Genomic DNA, 18932 nt, shown 5'->3' on the forward strand with positions numbered 1-18932 from the left:
GGGATTCGAACCCACTAGCATCGGGACCGCGACCTCGGACTACTTTCTCCGACAGCCATGCGGCCACCGAGCCACCTAAAATTGCATTAGTTTTGAATTTTAAAAAATTCAACTTTCCACGTTTAAATTTTTTCTTTAAACCATTATTAAATCGTAGTATTTCAAATGCGGATATGCCAGAATACGTTTATTTTTGTTTTTTTTTTCTTTTTTTGAGAAAACTACTCACTTTAACGAAAAACTTTATTTAGGTTTTAAGCCACATTTTTCGTAAGGAGTTCACCCTGAAATTTATTCCCAACCATTTACTAACACCCTGTATAGGTATTAAAATAGGTAGGTAGTCGGGACATTTTTAGTTGAAATTTATTCCCAACCATTTACTAACACCCTGTATAGGTATTAAAATAGGTAGGTACAGTCGGGACATTTTTAGTTGGCAAATTCGAATGGAGTTTCGTGTCTAGTCGTAGCACAGCCACAAATCCATTTGTATTTGCTGTAGATGTTCATGTTAAACTTTCGAACGTAAGTTTTTCCGCGACTTTTTGAGGAGCATTTGATAATTAACTCAGGTTTAGGACCTCCATTTCGTTTTATTTCCAGTTTTTCGTCAATACTTAGACGGGAAAAGTTTTGATATTTAGATAAAATATCCATTTTTATTATTTAATGTTAAACAACAATCCACTGAAAATTAGGAAGCGGCGGGCACGTGACGCAAAATCAATCCTAAATAAACGAGCCGTTGACTTGTTCATCTACTAATTCGCGTCACACTATCTGGCACTGGCTACACGACTTGCAGCTCCGAGCCCATACAAAACATGCATATAATACTTGACGTTCATTGGTCAACTCAAGGCCAAGTATGATATTCAGGCTCTGAAATATTGAAACGACGATTTTGACGCGTGTAGGTCGGCTGCAACGGCTAGCTGACGTCACGAGGCAGGACACGGAATTTGCACGGAATAACGAATGTATTGTGGATTGCCGATATAATACAAAATAGTGAATGTTGATATATTGCAGCCGAGTCTGACGAGTGAATGAAAAATGCTCGGAAAAATGCAGATATTATTTCCTTTTGGCAAATCTTGAATTAAAAAATACAATAATAACATAAATTATTTTTTCAAATTAAGAGCCGGTGCTGCAGCTCTGCAGCCCTTATTGAAAAACCGCCACTGTCCGCCATAGTACTGAGGTAAACGTTCTGTGTATTAGAAAATGACAAAATAATTTCGAGTTTTGAAATTTACCACCAAAAAAAAATCCAATCATAATCAATACGGTAATCATAACGACAATAAAGTATAGATTACATTTCTTTTTTTTTAAATGACAGAAAGTGACGGCCAAAATTTTTTGGCCGCCTTAGTATTGATAACCTTAATTTTGATTCTTGTGTCAATTTTGAAACTGTAAATGTCAGATTCACCGACCAAACGTCCAAGAAGTTTTAAAAATCAGACAAATGGAATAGAGCGAGGTTTTAATTAATAAAAAATAGAAAATAAATAAATAAAAATAATGGGCCGTATCACGACACCTTTATTAAAGTTGCCGATAACTAAAGTCATGATTAAAGTAGGTAAACATAAAACGATATAGATTTATGGAATTATAACCGGCCAGAAAGAGATGAATTCGTCACCAAGGTAACTAGAGTTATGATTAAATTTAATAAAGGTGTCGTGATACGGCCCTATAAATAAGCTTAATATTTTGTCATCGCTCATATTGACTAATTGTAGATAAATTTGACAACAATTTCATCGTTCATGTGTGACAATTTCAATAAAGCATTATTTAGAGTAATTTTTTTATATGACAGAAAATTGATGTCCAAAATGAAGTACATTTAACATTTGAAAACATTTTTGAATTGTTGTCTAAATGACACGGCATTTTGACATTTCTAAAAAAAATTACTGATTTACATAAAATATTTTTTTACTAGGAATTTCGTTGTCCCGTTTAAACTATAAAATATTTGCTGTGCTTAATTTTATTGCACAGAACTGTACTTAGTTTTAAGTTCATTGCTTTGAATAATCAGAGATTAAAAACTAGAATTATCAGCACGGCCGAAAACTGATTAAGTACCTAGGTATATTTTATTATCAGTATTAGGTACTGTTACTGATCACTGATCAGTTTAGGTATTATCTGCATTTACCTACCACGTCTCATTAAAAAAATTGTTCGAGAAGTTAATAGACAAACAAAAGGCGCCTGTGCAAGTAGATACTTGGGGAGATTGTACTTTTGAAAGAATTGATGGTATGGTATGACCAAAGGCAACCTTGTGGTAATCCAGTCTGCGTTCGTCCGCGAAATGTTCGACTGTTATTGAGCATGCTAGTTATCGTGTTTGGAAATAAACAATCAAAATGATCCAGGGCCATGGACCAGTTATGCAAGCCTTTTTAGGCACGTTATTCACATGGGGCCTTACTGCAGCTGGTGCTGCACTTGTTGTTGTTATTAGGGGTTCACAGGTTAGAACATAACCTATCATTACATCAACAAATTGAAAACATTTCAAATTTTAGCGAAAACTTCTAGATGCAAGTTTGGGATTTGCTGCCGGAGTTATGACAGCAGCTTCGTACTGGTCACTTTTGTCTCCTGCGATCGAAATGGCTGAAGAATCCAAAATTTATGGTGAAAATGGTGAATATGCTTTCGCTCCAGTTGGTTTTGGATTTTTACTGGGAGCTCTTTTTGTTTATGGTGCTGATGTCCTAATCTCAATACTTGGTGTTCATTCTCCAAACATGATGCTAGGTAAAATTATATGTTACAAATCATAAAACTATTCCCATAACAGGCATTTATAAAATTTTAGCATTGCATGCTACAAGTGGTCGTAAAGACAGACGTGAAGTCTCTCGAACAAACTCTCATATATCGTCACCTGATTCAACTGCAATTGACGGTTTTTCTGAGTTAGGAGGCACTGTTCATCAACGTAGAAGGGGTATGTTGTATATTAAATATTGATAAATCAGTTATACCATTTTTTACTATCTTTTATAAGTAATTTTTTTATTTTATTTTTACAGTAGGTAAATCAGATAAAGTGAAAGGACAGAGTGAAGAGATAGTTCATACACAGAGCTACGAAGACGTTTCCAACATAGAAGAAATCCAACATGGTCAGTGGAAACGAATAATACTATTAGTAATTGCAATCACAGTCCATAATATTCCTGAGGGTTTAGCTGTAGGTGTTGGTTTTGGTGCCATTGGCAGTTCAACGTCAGCAACTTTTGAAAGTGCCCGGTGAGTATATTAATTTGACATAAACGTAATTGAGTTATGAAAAATGTGTAAAATATTTTTCCACTGTATTTGCCCCTTTGATTCTAAACATTTTCAAATGCATTTTTAATTACTTGGATATTTATTATAGATTAGCATTCCAAAATTGTAGCATATTTTTATCGTCATTAATTACATACTTCTAAAATTTAATCACCTACAATAAATTGACAATGTTTTTTTTATCATAAGATAAAAACACGTTGGACTGGTCATAAAAAACAAGAATCGATTGATTTATACTAGTATAATTAAAAATAAATGCGCTATACGTAACTGTTAATAAGCTTTTTTAGGCTTTTAGTTAATTCAAAGAATGGTTTTAATGCTGACATGATTTTAAGATGAAAAACTGAAATCGGAGAGTTTCTTACAATTACCAGCGAGAGAAAGGATCTACGAAAAATCATACTCATGTAAATCTAAAACATAATGAGCAATTCCAAACTAAAAAGATGTACCATACTAAATTTAAATTGTGCTGGATTATTTTGTAACAAATGTTTTATGTTTATAATTTATATCTCTAAATATTTAAGAAAATCAGAACAGTCGATTTCACCAATCAAGAGTTTGAAAAAGGGAATAGAGTTTAAATCCTTCTAAAATCAATAAACGTAAATTAAATTTTTGGAATAATCTATCCTAAATGTAGAATGTTAAGGTAAAAATAGAATAGAGGGAAACTTTAAATTAATAATGGATCTTAAACTTTGTTATCTATTCTAGATAGCAGTTAAATTGGAACAAGGACAGCTAAATTTTATAAAGTATCAGAGCGGGCTGTATGTTGGCTACCTAAAAACACTGATTTTCTTTCAATAATACATACATGTATCCTGTTCATGTTGCATTGAACATCAGTGGTGCAAATCTCACACATTTGGCATTAACTTTCATATGAGTTGTCATAGTCATTTGCACCACAGCTGTTGTTCCCAACGTGAATTATACATATAATTTTGTATTTTAATATACATAATTACAAGATTAAAAACTAATTTAATATGCTTTGTTAGAAATTTGACATGTTTTGAGAGAAGTTGGTATCAAATTGTTTTATCAATTTTGGATTTAAGCTTTTGTGATACCTAATGCATTTTTCAGTATGGCCAATAAGGCTGGACTTGTTAATAGCACCGTATTTAAAGTAAACATGAAATTGTATTTAGGAGTAAAAATAAGTGCTCATAAAAATATTAAGAATAAAAGTCAATAATACCATTTCACTACACGTTTAATTTAGTATCCATTGTTACACTGGATATCAACAAGCTCCATTTCGATGTAACTTTCCGATTTTTTAACGTGCAAAAGATGTTTAAAACAGTGGTAATGTTTACATCTAAGAGAATTAGCCAAATCACAATTTGTAGTTGTCTTTCCTAAAGTCGTTTTATTTGAAAAGCATTAACGCATCGTACTTATACGTTACAACCTGATTTCAATCCTCAAGTTTAAACTATTGAAATACTCTACAACGAAAATTTGTGTCATTAAATTGGTCTGGTGGCTTTTCTTTTATTTTTAAAACGTTATGATTTGTTGATGTAGGTAGTAGACAAAATTGTTTCAAAACCTTACAGTAGAAAAGTCAGCTATATAATAAATATATTTGCTGACTTTCAATTTTTAACAGTAACGAAGAAAGATGTAATTCACTCAAACCTTAATACATGGTCCATTCTGATTAACTTTGTACACAAGACCTTATGTAGAATTCGGTGAGACCTCTCTAGAATAACTGTCGAGAATGCCGCTTAGCTAATGATTTAGTTACATGTTCATTTATCTTTTATACTGGTTGCACTATCTGTAATTGGACAAATTAGTTTCAACTATTATTATTATTATTTTCAAAAACGCTATCCAACAGTGCCTAAGCCCACTCCCAGAATGATTGAAATTGACTGGAATTAAAAAAAAAACTATAAGCTTTATTAACGAATCACGACAATTACGGTTAATAATAAATAGTCATTTTATCAAGCTTAGGTACCTTGATTTATGTGGTGTTTTTTTACACTCTATACAGGGTCCCAAAAATGGCGTACTAACTACTTACTACCGTATCCAGGATGTTTAAATGTACACAAAAAAATATGTAAAAATTTTTTCAGACAAAAAAATAAATTAGGTAATTTTATTTTTATTATTAACGGTAATACAATGTAAACAAAGATGTACTCGTACATCATTACCTTGCAATGTTACCGTAGTGGATTTAAAATATTTTTTTCGATTTCCAAAGCTTCTAAATTCACTATTGTGCAGGATTAGATATTGGTAGTGAGTAATCCTGTACTTTGTGATAATATGTACGATTAGAGGTAGCTGTCATGACAATTTAATATGTACATATATTTCAAAATAATTTTCCTGTTAAGTGCCACTTTCAACGACCGCCCAATCAGCAATTAAGTCCAATAGAATTTTTTAAACATTTTTCTGACGTTTTCGGTAGTCTCTTCTACACCGTAGTGCACCGTTAGTACGCCATTTTTGGGACACCCTGTATTGTGTGATGGGGTCGAAAAATACTTGTTCCACATAAAGCCAGATTTCTACAACCAAAGAAAAGTGGTTTTCCGAATGGCGGCTGTGTGTGTGTGAAATTTTCTTGTGTTGCGTTTGCGATCATTTTTGCAAAAATGTATCGATCTGAATTTTTCTTTTTGCAAGTTGGGTGTCTCAGTAAGTCCCCCGAGTCTATTGATTTTCGTGACAATGGGAAAGTCATTTTGGAATTCTAGGCAATTTTATGCATTTTCTTTCGGGTATGAGAAGTTTTGCCAAAAATGCATCGATGTGAATGTTTCTTTGTGCAAACTATTTGATTTAGTAAGGACTCAAGGCCTATTAATCTCGATGCAAATCGGATCAGCTGTTTTGAAAATATGCACAACCTATCGATGACGCAGAAACCAAAATGCGTACCGAAGCGGCTGTACTATTCGAACTAAAAACATCGGTACCATTTTGTCACACTTTACAGATTTGTGAGCTAATTTATGTTAATATTTATTTGGCGATAGGTCCCTAAATAATAGATAATGTCGGGCATTCTAATCCAAACCGTTGGACAGTGTAAAATGCAAATTTGCCGCTACCCTGAAAATTCTAATCAAACGACCAATGTTTTTACGTTTCACTTATCAAAATTAGGATCTGCCTTCGCGCAGCTTTTGTCAAGGTCATCGATCATGACAGTTGGCACGGGCGTATCCGAGTTCCCCGGTGGTCACTTCTTTACCTGCATAACCCTTTTTAACGGACGAGTTCCTCCCGAGGTTATCGGCGATTACTGCGATAGGTAGTCGATGAGTGGTAGCGGGACTAGATTATTATGGCGGGTATTTTGCTTGAAATTGGCAATAAATACACTGATGAGAGGGAGAAACAATTTTATTTACAAGGGCAAAATGACATTCGGCATTTACAAATTATACTCTATTTACGTACATGATATGAGTATACAGTGAGTTTTTTTTAAGACGCCATAGGGTTTTACATGCTAATTTTTCAACCCCCTGTTAACTTAATTTTTGTGAAAATTACAAAGCCTAGCACTGTTTTTATATTAAACAATAATATTATCTAGTCATTAAAAAAAAAAACTCAACATCGAATATGAAAATGATACTTTCATCACTCAACCCGATCATTCTTATCACCAGCACTAATCCCTTACCGTTCACTACCTGCTACAAGACCTGAGAATTTCTGACCGCCGGGAGGAACTCCGCTGCCGCCGTTGGCATAAGCTCTACATATCAGGTGTCCACGTAAAAATTTGAGCAAAAGGTGATTTGTCATATTGTCGTGAATATTTTTTCATTTCCTGCTTTATGTTTATTAAAAAATAGTTTTTCTTTTCAAAACTAACTGATATCGCATAGATATTAAAACGACCTCCCTCATTAACATTTATCAGTAGGATTATTGCTGCAGCATAAAATTTTATTTTTCCAGTGACAAACATAAATTTACAATTAAAGTCGAATTCCACTAAGTTTCTGTAGGCCTATACATGTATTACAAGAAAATACAATAGATGAGAAATAATAAATAACCTTCTTCGGAAATATCGTTTTTTTAATGCAATTATTAGATTAAAGTTTTCCTTAATTATAAAACTACTTTTACATGGTATTGCTGCATTTGATTATTAAAATGTGTCATGAACAGATTTTTTATAAAAAATTAGGTATTTGTCAACAGAACACGATTATGTGGACTTAGGAAAAGAACAATATGTAATAATCTTTTTTGATGAATAATATATTACGTGCTTGTAGGGGAATTTACACAGTAGGTCAAAGATAATTTAGATTTTACTAATAGCAAATTATGTATTTTCAAGAATGCACAGATTTTTATAAGGTTATTTTATTACATTTCTAAAAGTGGTATTTTCTTATTAAAATTATAAAAAGAATCTTACGATATTGTATTCTTATGTTTCTGTTATCATGTATTTTTAGTAACTAAAAAGGAAATGATTCAAGAAAAAACTGAATATTTTTTCTAAAGATATAAATACATGATGAAGTGTAGTTAAGGAGACAGTTTTTTCCATGAAAGTAACAGGATTTTTTACCTTTATATTAACTCACACTAATAGATCATTTTTTGTTTCCATGACATACTTACAAGGTTATTTGTACAACCTTAGTTTCAGTTTTTGTCGTTAGTATGTATAAAGTATGCAGTGTGGAACAAAATGATCTTCATCTAGTTACCCTTGTAAAAATGCCATGTGCTGTTCTACGAAACAAAGGAGGGTCAACCTCAAAATATACATCAAAATTCCAAATGTGATTTATTGTAAAGGGATGAGATCGGAAATAGGTTGGTACGTCTCAATAATGAAAGTGTTTTCTTGCGTGGTACATACAGGGTGATTCATATAGTTTCATAAATATTTTAACCAGTGGCAGATTCCGGTCTCAAAAGGCTCTTGAAAATTTTGAGTCATACATCAAAAATTGGCAAAAAGTATCGTGCGATTCCTTAAATTTGTTATTAGAGTTGGTGCTGGAAGTGTCAACGCATGTCTAGTTTTGAACTATCGCGACAAACGTCACATTTAATGAAAGTGTTCACCATTTTGTTCTAAGCACAAACGGGCCCCTCGTTTAACTCCACTGATAACATTTTGTAACGTTAATTTATACACAAATAAGTGTATCGATTCAAAAAGACCTACGGCTTCAGTTCCAGCGCCAACTTTAATAACAAATTTAATGAATCGCTCGATATAACAAATGTCATGAATGTCATAATAAAAGCAAACAATTGTTGCTATAGAGAAAATATTGGTATTATAAAGTTCGCTTTAGTTTCATTTTGACAACAATGCCTGACAGTTTGTTTCAACGTAAAATATTTTCATTTATCTGCAGTTTTTAAAAGATGGTAGTACACGCTTCAACATGCTTTATCTTCAACAAGTTTAACCTTAGAACCTAGACATTTTTGTGTCTATGGGTTGGAATCTACCACCGGTTAAAGTTTGTATGATACTATATGAATCGCCCTGTATAATCGTGTTAAAAATAAATTACGCCCTAGAATTCGAACTTTTAGGGAAATAACGTTCTTCATGTTGTGTGTAACTAGAATTTTCAAAAGTAATTTCTAATGCTCAAGGGTTGGTTATTATGACTTGAGAGATTAAGTAAAACTAAATATGCCGCCAGAAACCGAAATTGATTGTGAAACGAAAAAACATCTATCACTTAGCGAGAAATTAGCCATTTTCAACTGTTACAAGAAATTCGCTGCCTTACGTTTTTGATATGGTTACGAAATCTTTTGTGTGTCACCAGAAACCACATAGCATCCAACCTAACCAAATTTATGGCAGACTGATTCACATAATTTTGCGATCCTAACGAAATTTAAATGCAGCCAGCAATACGTTTTTCATTCATAATAACTTGATCCAAAAACATGAATTATTTTAAACTTTTGCATGGTTTAGACATCCTTCACAAAAGTCTCAATTATAAAAATTTAAAAATGGCAATAGTCGACAATATTTCTTTTTATTTAACATCATATATCAATATCATATCGATCCTTTCGTCATTGGAGCACATTTTAATTAACAAAAATTATTTCAGAATTATAGAAAAAGGAACTGTCAAGTGATTGTTAATAATGTCAGGAGTGTTTAGATTTCATAGTAAATAAAGGTAAACTCCGTCCAGCGAGAGATTGGGAGATTTTAAATTATAGATTTGTAACCCCACACTACAAAATGCACAAGAATACATTAATTAGAGCATAATTTCAGGGCAAAAAATTGGGATGGATTCGAAGACTCGGCCTAGTAACTTACCCGACATGAATTTAAACCAATCTGAATTGACCCGAGATACCTACCTTGTCTGTGTTAGCCCACATAAGTCGTCTTCTAATTCTCGCAAATAGTAAATATCATTTCCAACATAAAAACACATGCCCCTTCAACTGGTAATGTCAAATTTCCATGTCACCTCATTATTTTTTCGAGCAACCCCCACCCTCTTCCACCCCTCGTAGTCCGATTGACACCAAACTCTATTCGGTGGTCACTATTACAAAGTTATTTCCAATGGCAAGATCCGAGATTATTTTGTTAAAAGTTTCAGCAGTTATCGCCGTCGATCTATGAAGACGTAAATAAGTTGATAAGTCCGCCATATTGGAAAAATCCGCAAATGGTAAACATCGTTTCCGACATAAAAACACATGCCCTTTCAAACGGTAAAGTCAAATTACCATGTTCCCGTATTATTTTTTCTATCTACCCCCACCCTCTTCCACCCCTCGTGGTCCGATTGACACCAAAAGCTTTTTAACTCGCGAGACCCCGGGTAAGTTTATGTTGGTCAAATTTGAAAGCAATCGGTCAAAGCGTTTTTGAGTAATCGTGGGAGAACGACGCAGACAGACATAATTCTAAAAACTTCATAAACGTGTTCAGGGGACCTCAAAACGTAAAGATCTGATGAAATTAGCAATTCGAAATTTTCAACCGATCACAATAACTTACCCACCTTTGGTCGGGTAAGTTAAAAATGTTACTGCTTGAAGGTAAATAAATAAATAAATAATTTACGATAGGTAGTACCTACTTTCTCTGCGTAGAATTTAGTGCTGAATAACGTGTGCATTACTAGCTGCATTTACATTTTGTTAAATACATTTGAATCGTTTGTTAATTCAATTCAATAAATTGTAATACAGACGGATTCACATAACTTTCCGACAACTTTCTTACAAAGTTAACTAGATGATAATCATTTTGTTCTACACTGTATGCTGTATTGATTACTATTCGTTGTGTTGCAAAAATAAGTAAGTATACTTATTTGAGCCAGTGTCCAGCACGTATTAGAAAGCAGAGGTGATCTGAAAAACGCAAGTTGACTCTTTTCTGACATTAATATCATTGTTGGAAAAAAACAAAATTAGGATCTTTTTATAGTACTTGTAGAATCATTACTTTATTTTCTTTTGTTTACTGAAAAGGGACAGTAAATAAGGGCTACATGGTTGCGGCCTTTTTCAGAAACAGCCTATGTACTCGTAGGTATATCGTATTTACCTACACTAATACAAGTCCCAACATGCTCAACATCAGTACATCAGTAACTCTGTGAAGTTGTGAATGAAAACTCATTGAAGAGTTCTGACAAGAGACGAAGTTGAGTGCCGCAATTACAGGAATGAGAAATAGGCCTTTTTACAGGTGTTACAGATTATACTTTTTTTACGATCACGTAAATCGATAAAGTAAAGGCAAAAGGCTGGTTGACTTTTTAGATCAGCACTGTAAAAAAAAAACACAACTTGGGACGGACGGGCCCTTTGAATTACCGAGCCCTAGACAAGTACTTTTTCTGTAACGTAGTAACTGTTTATAACAATTAATGTGTCTAACATTGAAATGATCTAAGTCAAAGCAGAAAACGTTCATGTAAATGTGAATAGGTGACGCTGGAGTGTGTATTCATAGAGAACTTTCTACCTTGCTGGCGTGCAAACAGTTGTTGAAATTTAGCGGCTACTTACTAGAGGTCGGTAGTTGTATAGTCACAATTCATCTGTGCGGAGGTATCCTGATAGGAGGTCCAATGTTGTGAATGAATGAACCAGCCCGGCGGGGGCTCGACAGGGGGGCCAGGAATTCAATTCTACGCCCGAGGCGCCGAACATTCCTTCGCGCAAGACGTCTGACCTCACACGCCCCCTCTACTTCACATTGACTAGATTCTGCATTACAGCTGTTACTACCTCCAATGAACTTATGGTTTCATAGATACCCTATTTTCTACGATTTTGTTTCATTTTAAATGTTTACCATATACCACGTTGATTTCAAAATAGCTTTTTGCAGTAGTGAAATTATAAATTGATGCGTACATCTTTACTAACTAAAATACGAAAATATGTAATAGTTTGTGATGTATGTAATTCTTTTTAACAGCAAAAAATAGAAGGTCTTTGTGTCAGATTTAAGAAATGATAAACTTAAACCTAAAAAAAGATGTAGTTTTTATAAACTTTTATGAATAAACAAATAGCAATTTTCATGTAGGGCAGAATATTTTTTAGATAATATAAATTTTATAGCACCATTTTAGTTTCTCATGAGGTAATAATAAGTGGTAATTACTAATTACTAATGAATATATCCACAATTAAACTAAAGTAGAAAGCACCTGAGTTTTATTTTTACGATAGACTTGGAAATTGCATATTTTGAATTGTGATTCTGCAAAAGAAAAAACTAGAGAACTTTGTTTAATGTGTCATTTTAATTAATTTTATGTTCATTCACTTCATTCTGTTGAAAGAGAGGTAGTCTTGATGAGGAGCCTCGCAGTCTAGCTGGTTCCTACTTCATTTTGCGACCTGAATACCGACCTTGTTTGCTGTAATACAACACGTGTCTTGAAAGTCTAGCTTTCCAAATACTTATATTACCACCGAATTCGGATACATATAACTTTTTTAATAGAAAATTTAATAAAAAAATATTTTCCCAAATTCTTAATTTTCTATTTTTTTTTTAATAGAAAATTAAGAATTTGGGGAAAATATTTTTATCTTCAAAAATAGGTACGAGTATACATTCTACATTTAATTGTAATATGGGTATGGTAAATACACGTACTGCGATTGTAAAGTAAGAAATACAATTTTTTAAATTTATGTCGCTTATATTTCTAAATAGTCGGCTTTTGGCATAAATAATATGTAATTACACTTTACTATTGCACACAATGGCGTAATTTTTAAATAGCCACTTGAGTCAAATTTAATTCTTTTTTAAGGTTTTTTATCCTTTGTCCAAAGGGGAAATAAATCATTTTTTAAATCGGTCAATAAAAACAAAAAGGTTGTACATTTCGGGAACATCGACTATTCTGTCAGGCAGTTCGTGGAGTTCATTTCAAGAATTTATTTTGATTGAATATTTTTATTAATACTAAAATTTACGGATACCATCTTTTGCTTGAATTGACAGAAAAATGTAAATTACCTTTTTTGTAGACAGTTTCCTAATCTACACATGCGATAAATAACTGGTTCAGTCATAGGACCAATATACCTATATATAAAAAGATATTTACTGACAACTCATTTTTGACACTTCTTGTATACATACTTCATTCTTTATCTTGGTGAGTGGTCTTTGGGAAATTTTCAGCCGTCAAGTTGAATTTAGGGATTTTTGAAAGTTCCAATGGAAAAGTGCGTTGGTAGTTGTTGAAAAATATTCAAATATTACAATAATGTAGGTACTTATAGAGACGCCGCAAAGTCTTTGTATTTATTATTTTTCAGGTTAAATTGCTCATGATTCATATGCACCGAGACCACCGAGACATAACCTCAAACGTGTCATCTTCATATCGCATCGTTTTCTAAAATTTTAATAACTTGCTTGGAAATTTCAAAATGTTCAAGGCCGTCCACACACTTTCCGGTCAAATTTGGCCCGGTTTATGGTTTAAGGTTCCGGGTAATTTCTCACACCTAAACTTCTTTGTAATATTGCTCTGCACGGGACGGGAATAATGTTCGGTCGGTCAATGTCTATATAATATGTCATACTAAAGTTAACCTATTTGTGATAAAGCCGTAATTAAACGATGCAAATTTGTAAATTTTGACTTATGTGATTGTCATTTTTGTCCCAGTTTTATTTGTCCATCGACTGTACATATTTATAATCGTGTCAAAAATAGAATTCCAACTTTTAGGGAAATAACGTTTGTCATGTTGTGTCAACTAGAATTTTCAAAAGTAATTTTGAATGCCTAACGTTGGTTACTATGAATTGAGAGATTAAGGGCCAGTTTATAGAAGCGAAATTAAGTTAATCGTAATCAAATGCGAGATTAACTGAACACGTGATCAGATTGAACCAATCGCAGTTTCGGATTCATGGGTTAATCCAGCATTAAAATTTAATTGGAATTAAATGTTTAATTCTCTTTCTATAAACTGGCCCTAAGTCCAACTAAATATGCCGTCAGAAACCAAAATTGATTGTGAAACGAAAAAACATCTATATATTACTTTACATGGATGTCTTTGTCTTACATTTTTGATATGGTTACGATATGTCACCAGAAACCACATAGCCTCAACCTAACCAAATTTATGGCAACCTAGTATCGAGTATCCCTACATCCTAGGGAGTAGTGTTTATTTTTGACACGATTATAGATCTGTCTTAAAATACCTAACAGGAAGAATGAAGTAAAAAATAATAATGAAAAACCTTTCAGTACTAAGAGGCCGATTTCAAGTTGAGTTGCAACTTGTATTGTCATGGTAACAGCACAAAATTGCAAGTTTGAGAAAGATGACGCATATTAGTAATTAATGTGTAGGACAAAGATAGCTACACATTTGCGCTACACCACCTATTTGTCACCCTGACTTGAAATCGGGCTCTTAGTCTGTATTATTCTGTGAGATTGTAAAACGATCGACTCGACTCTTTCAACAAGGACGAGAGTCGATTGGAGACGATGAGATTAATTGACTTGGAAGTTATTCAGCGCCCTATTGTAAGTGTTTACATGCGTCTTGGGAGACTGCTAGATTGTAAATGAACAATAGTTTGAGCATTCATTGTAATTAATTTATTTGTTTTAATATATTTTTTATACAACAGACATTAAAAGTGACGTTTTTAGTGGAAGCTAATCTTATTAAAAATTGTTCTTTATAACTTAACCGTGTTAAAAGTATGTATTTTTTTCTACTTCCTTCTCTAGAGTGTCACATTTTGCACTGACAAATAGTGTATAAAACGTCACTTTAAAAACGATTGTTCATTAGTCACAACTTGATGTTAATTCGGGCGTTTGCAGCATATTAAACACGCTCCAAGTTTCTTTAAATTTTTTGGACATATTTAGTTCTATACTTGGGCCAACCAACAGATATAGTAATAATAATAAAAAACGGGGATGTGGCCTAGTTGCGTAGAACGATATACGCCGAAGCCTGTTTCACAATGAAGCAGGTTCTTTGCCATTTGTCATTCTTATAAGTCTTGAAAAAAACTATTTTGTAATACAAATCGAAAAATGCCAAGGAAAACAAACAAACATAAACACGTGGTCAAACTCCCGAAGCGAAGTTAAAACGAATGAGATGCCGGATGCCGTCAAGTAATTTTTGTTGATGTACATCAGGCTTTCGAAAATCTGCGCACGTTTTGAATGAACCAATTGGAAGCTGCTATTTAAAATACGCGGGCACTAGGGGGCGGTTTTATTACTATATCTGTTGGTTGGCCCAAGGATCAAGTTGGTATTTTGACGTTTATCAGTTTCGTATCCGGCGTGAAAGAAAACGTCATTGCAGTGGAATAATTCGTTGTATTTTTCAAATATGGACCTGAAGCCACCAACAATTTGTAGTCTGAGAAATATACAGGGTGTCTCAGCTAAGACTTTCTAGCCTAATACCTCGGTTATTTTTCAACGAATTTTTGTGAAATTTAAAACGCAGATATTTTAGACAATGAAGAGTAAGATCCCATTAATGCAATAACCCAAATCTTAAAAATGTAATTTTTAATTTTTACATGCCTTTTTAAAATGTTGTATCACTTAAGATTTGTATCAAAAAATTGATCAATAAAAATGCTGTAAGGGGAAACTCGTCCTTGAAAGGCATCGGGTTTGCAAGAAAAAAGAAAAAAACTGTGTTAAACGTGGCTGCAGATGCAAAAATGTAGACGTGTATGAAACAAACGTGCGCGATCGCCGAATTTTGGTCACCCCTTTTCGCACAAATCCAGGTGACATATTTGACGTTTATCTTGCTAACCTTACAAACATTTACAAAGTTAAAAACAACATTTGGACGTAATTTATTACACTGGATGCTTTAATTCTTCCATAAAGGACTAAAACACGATCGGGATATTTTAGCAAGGTAATTTAGTTCACGTACGTTTCCTGTGTCTTCAAATAAATTGATGACTGTCTGAACCTTAATTTTTGTAAAGCCTACATTTGGATAGTGTTCCACGAGAAAACGAACAGTGTCATTGATGTTCTTACGACACTCTCCATAGGCAAAAATTGTTTCCTTTTTCAACAATATTGAAATTTCTGCCATTGTAGTATTTGAGTATTTTCAATAAATTTATACAATTTGAATTTTCTAATAAAATGCGCCCATTTTTGACAGGTTTTAAGGGGTGTACAAAATGTTCCTTGGCAACTTTTCATCAATTGTTTCAAAAGGTAACTGCTCAAATACCTTCAAAATTTAGATTAAATTTTTAACAACAAAATCTAATCTTTTCGTTGAATCAAACGAACGATTTAGTTATTTTTTTGTGTAGACTCCTATTTTTTAATGTTTAACAATCTAATAATAGTTGCGCTTAATTTTCAATAAAGGAAACATGTGTTAAAATTACATTTTTTAACTTGAAGTAATTTTATTATTACTAGTTGAGCCTTCACCGTCTAAAATATCTGTATTTTAAATTTCATAAAAATCCGTTGGCAAATAACCGAGATATTAGGCTCGAAAGTCTTAGCTGAGACACCCTGTATATACATACTCCTTTTTGGTATGTTTAAATTAACGTTTAATAAAAAGTTGCTTGTTTCGTTTGTGTTCCATTTGTTAATTTCGTCGTAGAAAAAGTATAGTATTCAACTCGTTTATAAACTTCTCTAGACACTTGTTTATTAAACACTCGCTCCGCTACGCTTCGCTCGTCCCTAACATAAAACTCGTGTCTAAAGTGCCGTTTATAAATTTTGTTGCATAATATACAGCGTGATCAACAATGACTGAGTCTGTTGGCAATGAAACAATTGAAAAATATTGGTGTTTTTCTGTTTCGTAATTGGCACTGACCGGATGTTTTAACTTGACACGACATTAAAAAAAATTAGGTATGTTTATGCTATTACAAAAATGACCCTTTGATGGTAAACGTCAAATTCGCCTGTCAACTCTATCAAAGCTGACAACCAGAAATGCGTTTAGATTACAGTGGTACCAAAATCATTCAAATTTTCATTGTTACCAACAGATTCAGTCATTCTTGATCACGTTGTACAATGAGGGACATGGAATCCTGGGCAGTCTGTTATTGTCATTTCAAAAAGTGTCAATGTAAATGCACCTTTACCGTCATTATAATTGATATTTTCAAAAAAACTGTCAACTTGGTTATGAGTAGCTAAGGTATGGTTTAGAAATTTTGACAACTGAATGACACATCTGCCCAGTTTTCCGTGTCCCCAATAGTACTATTATTAACATTAGTAAAAAAAAAACTTTATACACTAGTTATTTTTTATTTATTTATAAATGTCAAAGTTGTTCTATTTGCCGCTTTTTCAATAACTGCGGGAAATAAGTCGTCGATATCGGCATTATTAACATCGTTTTCTTTGCATTCCATATTTACCAATGTAATAATGTGGAACTGAAAGTGTTTTACAAAACGTAATGAAAACTTTTTTGACGTTTATAATAAACAAATGTCAATAAATGACTACCTACCTGTTTTTGCTGCAGAAATTAAAATGAACATGAAAAATACGATTACGTTTTTTAATGCAATGCAAACCAGTTGTATAAAAAAATAGATGTATGATGGACGTGTTAAAAGTGATTTTTTCTACAAACACAAGTAAAAAGTCAATTTTTAACACGGCGTACTATTCCGGACATGGAATCTTGGCCACAATTGACATTTAACTGACAAATATGTGTGAACTACCCTTTATTAAATATAACCCAACTTTTGACTCGATAATGCCATTTCCCTGCTTTTTTGATGTCACAAGAAAAACTTCAAAGTGATTTTTAATAATTGTCACTTATTAATGGCACTAATGGTTGCTTTACATCATTTTTCTTAGAAATGTCAAAAAAATGTTGGCCAAGATTCCGTGTCCGGAATAGTACATCGTAGAGTACGTAATAGTAGTAGTTTATTTGACGAGTTCGTGTGTAAATTGGGGTGCCAAGTGCCAAAAAGCCCAATTGACACACGAACGAGTTGAATACAACGTTTTTTTGTACGACGAGCCCCTTAATAAAGGCTCCAAATCGGTGAAAATCTTTAAAATTAGCTTGACGTTTCGTTTTGACAAGTTGTCAAATTTATCAAAATCCGTTCACACAGGAGAAAATTCTCAAACTCTGACAATGTCGAACAATCGAACAAAAAAAAAAAAAATTTGATGACATCATTGTATCAGTAACGGATCCGCGGATATAAGATTATTTCCGAATAAAGCTGTATTAATGCATGTTGCATGTTTCAACGTTTTGTGAAAGAAATCATATTTTTTAGTACGACTGTGTAAAAAAGTGGTAAATGACAAAGAACATTTTTTGAAATGTTTGGCTTCGCAATTTAAGAAAATTAATAGTTATATCTGTAAAACTGAAATGCTTTAAATTGCAAATTTTTATTAGAGCATGAATCATTATTACAGTGATTAATAATGGAATCCTATATGAAGTTTACCTTCTGCGTTGTGTAACTTTTTTCTGGATAATTTTTCGATGTGATTTAACATATTTAAATATCGATTTCCCTTTTTCTTGGTTAATATTGAAATTTTAAATAACAATCACTTTTATTTTAGACAAATGTACGTGGTATCAAATTCAAGAGAAGATGTTTAAAATACAATCAGAAGAAGCATTTGTGGGGACAAAAAATAAGTTGGTTTTTATGAAAAATTTGTTCATTTTGTACATAAGCTTCTAATTTCTCCAATGTATTCATAACAGGGAAATAAAAAACTTGTATCTATGTAATACCCAATACACAACAATGTAATGTAGTCTACATAAATTAGCAACAGTGATGTAGGAATATACATTAATTAAATAAGTTATATTTGTTATTCCAATAAAACTTATTAACAGTTTACTAATTTCTCACTAGTAAATGGAAACAATTGCACTAACATACATACCTACCAGTATACTAGGGGATAACTGCATAACAATATTCCTTATAGAGATGCATAAAATTCGTACTCTCTAAATACCTCTGTAAGCATTTACTTTACAGAGCTATTTAATAC

The 18932-nt window shown here is 32.8% G+C and overlaps 1 protein-coding gene across 3 annotated transcripts in view; it reads left to right on the forward strand.

Annotated features, from left to right (window-relative positions):
* The first annotated feature begins 2131 nt into the window (after positions 1-2131).
* The window catches only part of Zip48C (Zinc/iron regulated transporter-related protein 48C), a 147447-nt gene continuing 130646 nt past the window's right edge, over positions 2132-18932 (forward strand). The window contains exons 1-4 of one of the 3 annotated variants that reach the window (XM_069037916.1): positions 2132-2507; positions 2562-2796; positions 2858-2989; positions 3078-3294. In XM_069037916.1, the coding sequence (XP_068894017.1) occupies positions 2400-2507; positions 2562-2796; positions 2858-2989; positions 3078-3294 (692 nt within the window). In that variant the 5' untranslated portion in view covers positions 2132-2399. Of the gene's footprint in view, positions 2508-2561; positions 2797-2857; positions 2990-3074; positions 3295-18932 lie in introns of all 3 variants that reach the window. The other 2 variants (XM_069037907.1, XM_069037924.1) reach the window with 2 other exon arrangements.

The sequence above is a fragment of the Tenebrio molitor genome, chromosome 1, assembly GCF_963966145.1.
Source record: "Tenebrio molitor chromosome 1, icTenMoli1.1, whole genome shotgun sequence".
In the NCBI taxonomy this organism is placed as follows: domain Eukaryota; kingdom Metazoa; phylum Arthropoda; class Insecta; order Coleoptera; family Tenebrionidae; genus Tenebrio; species Tenebrio molitor.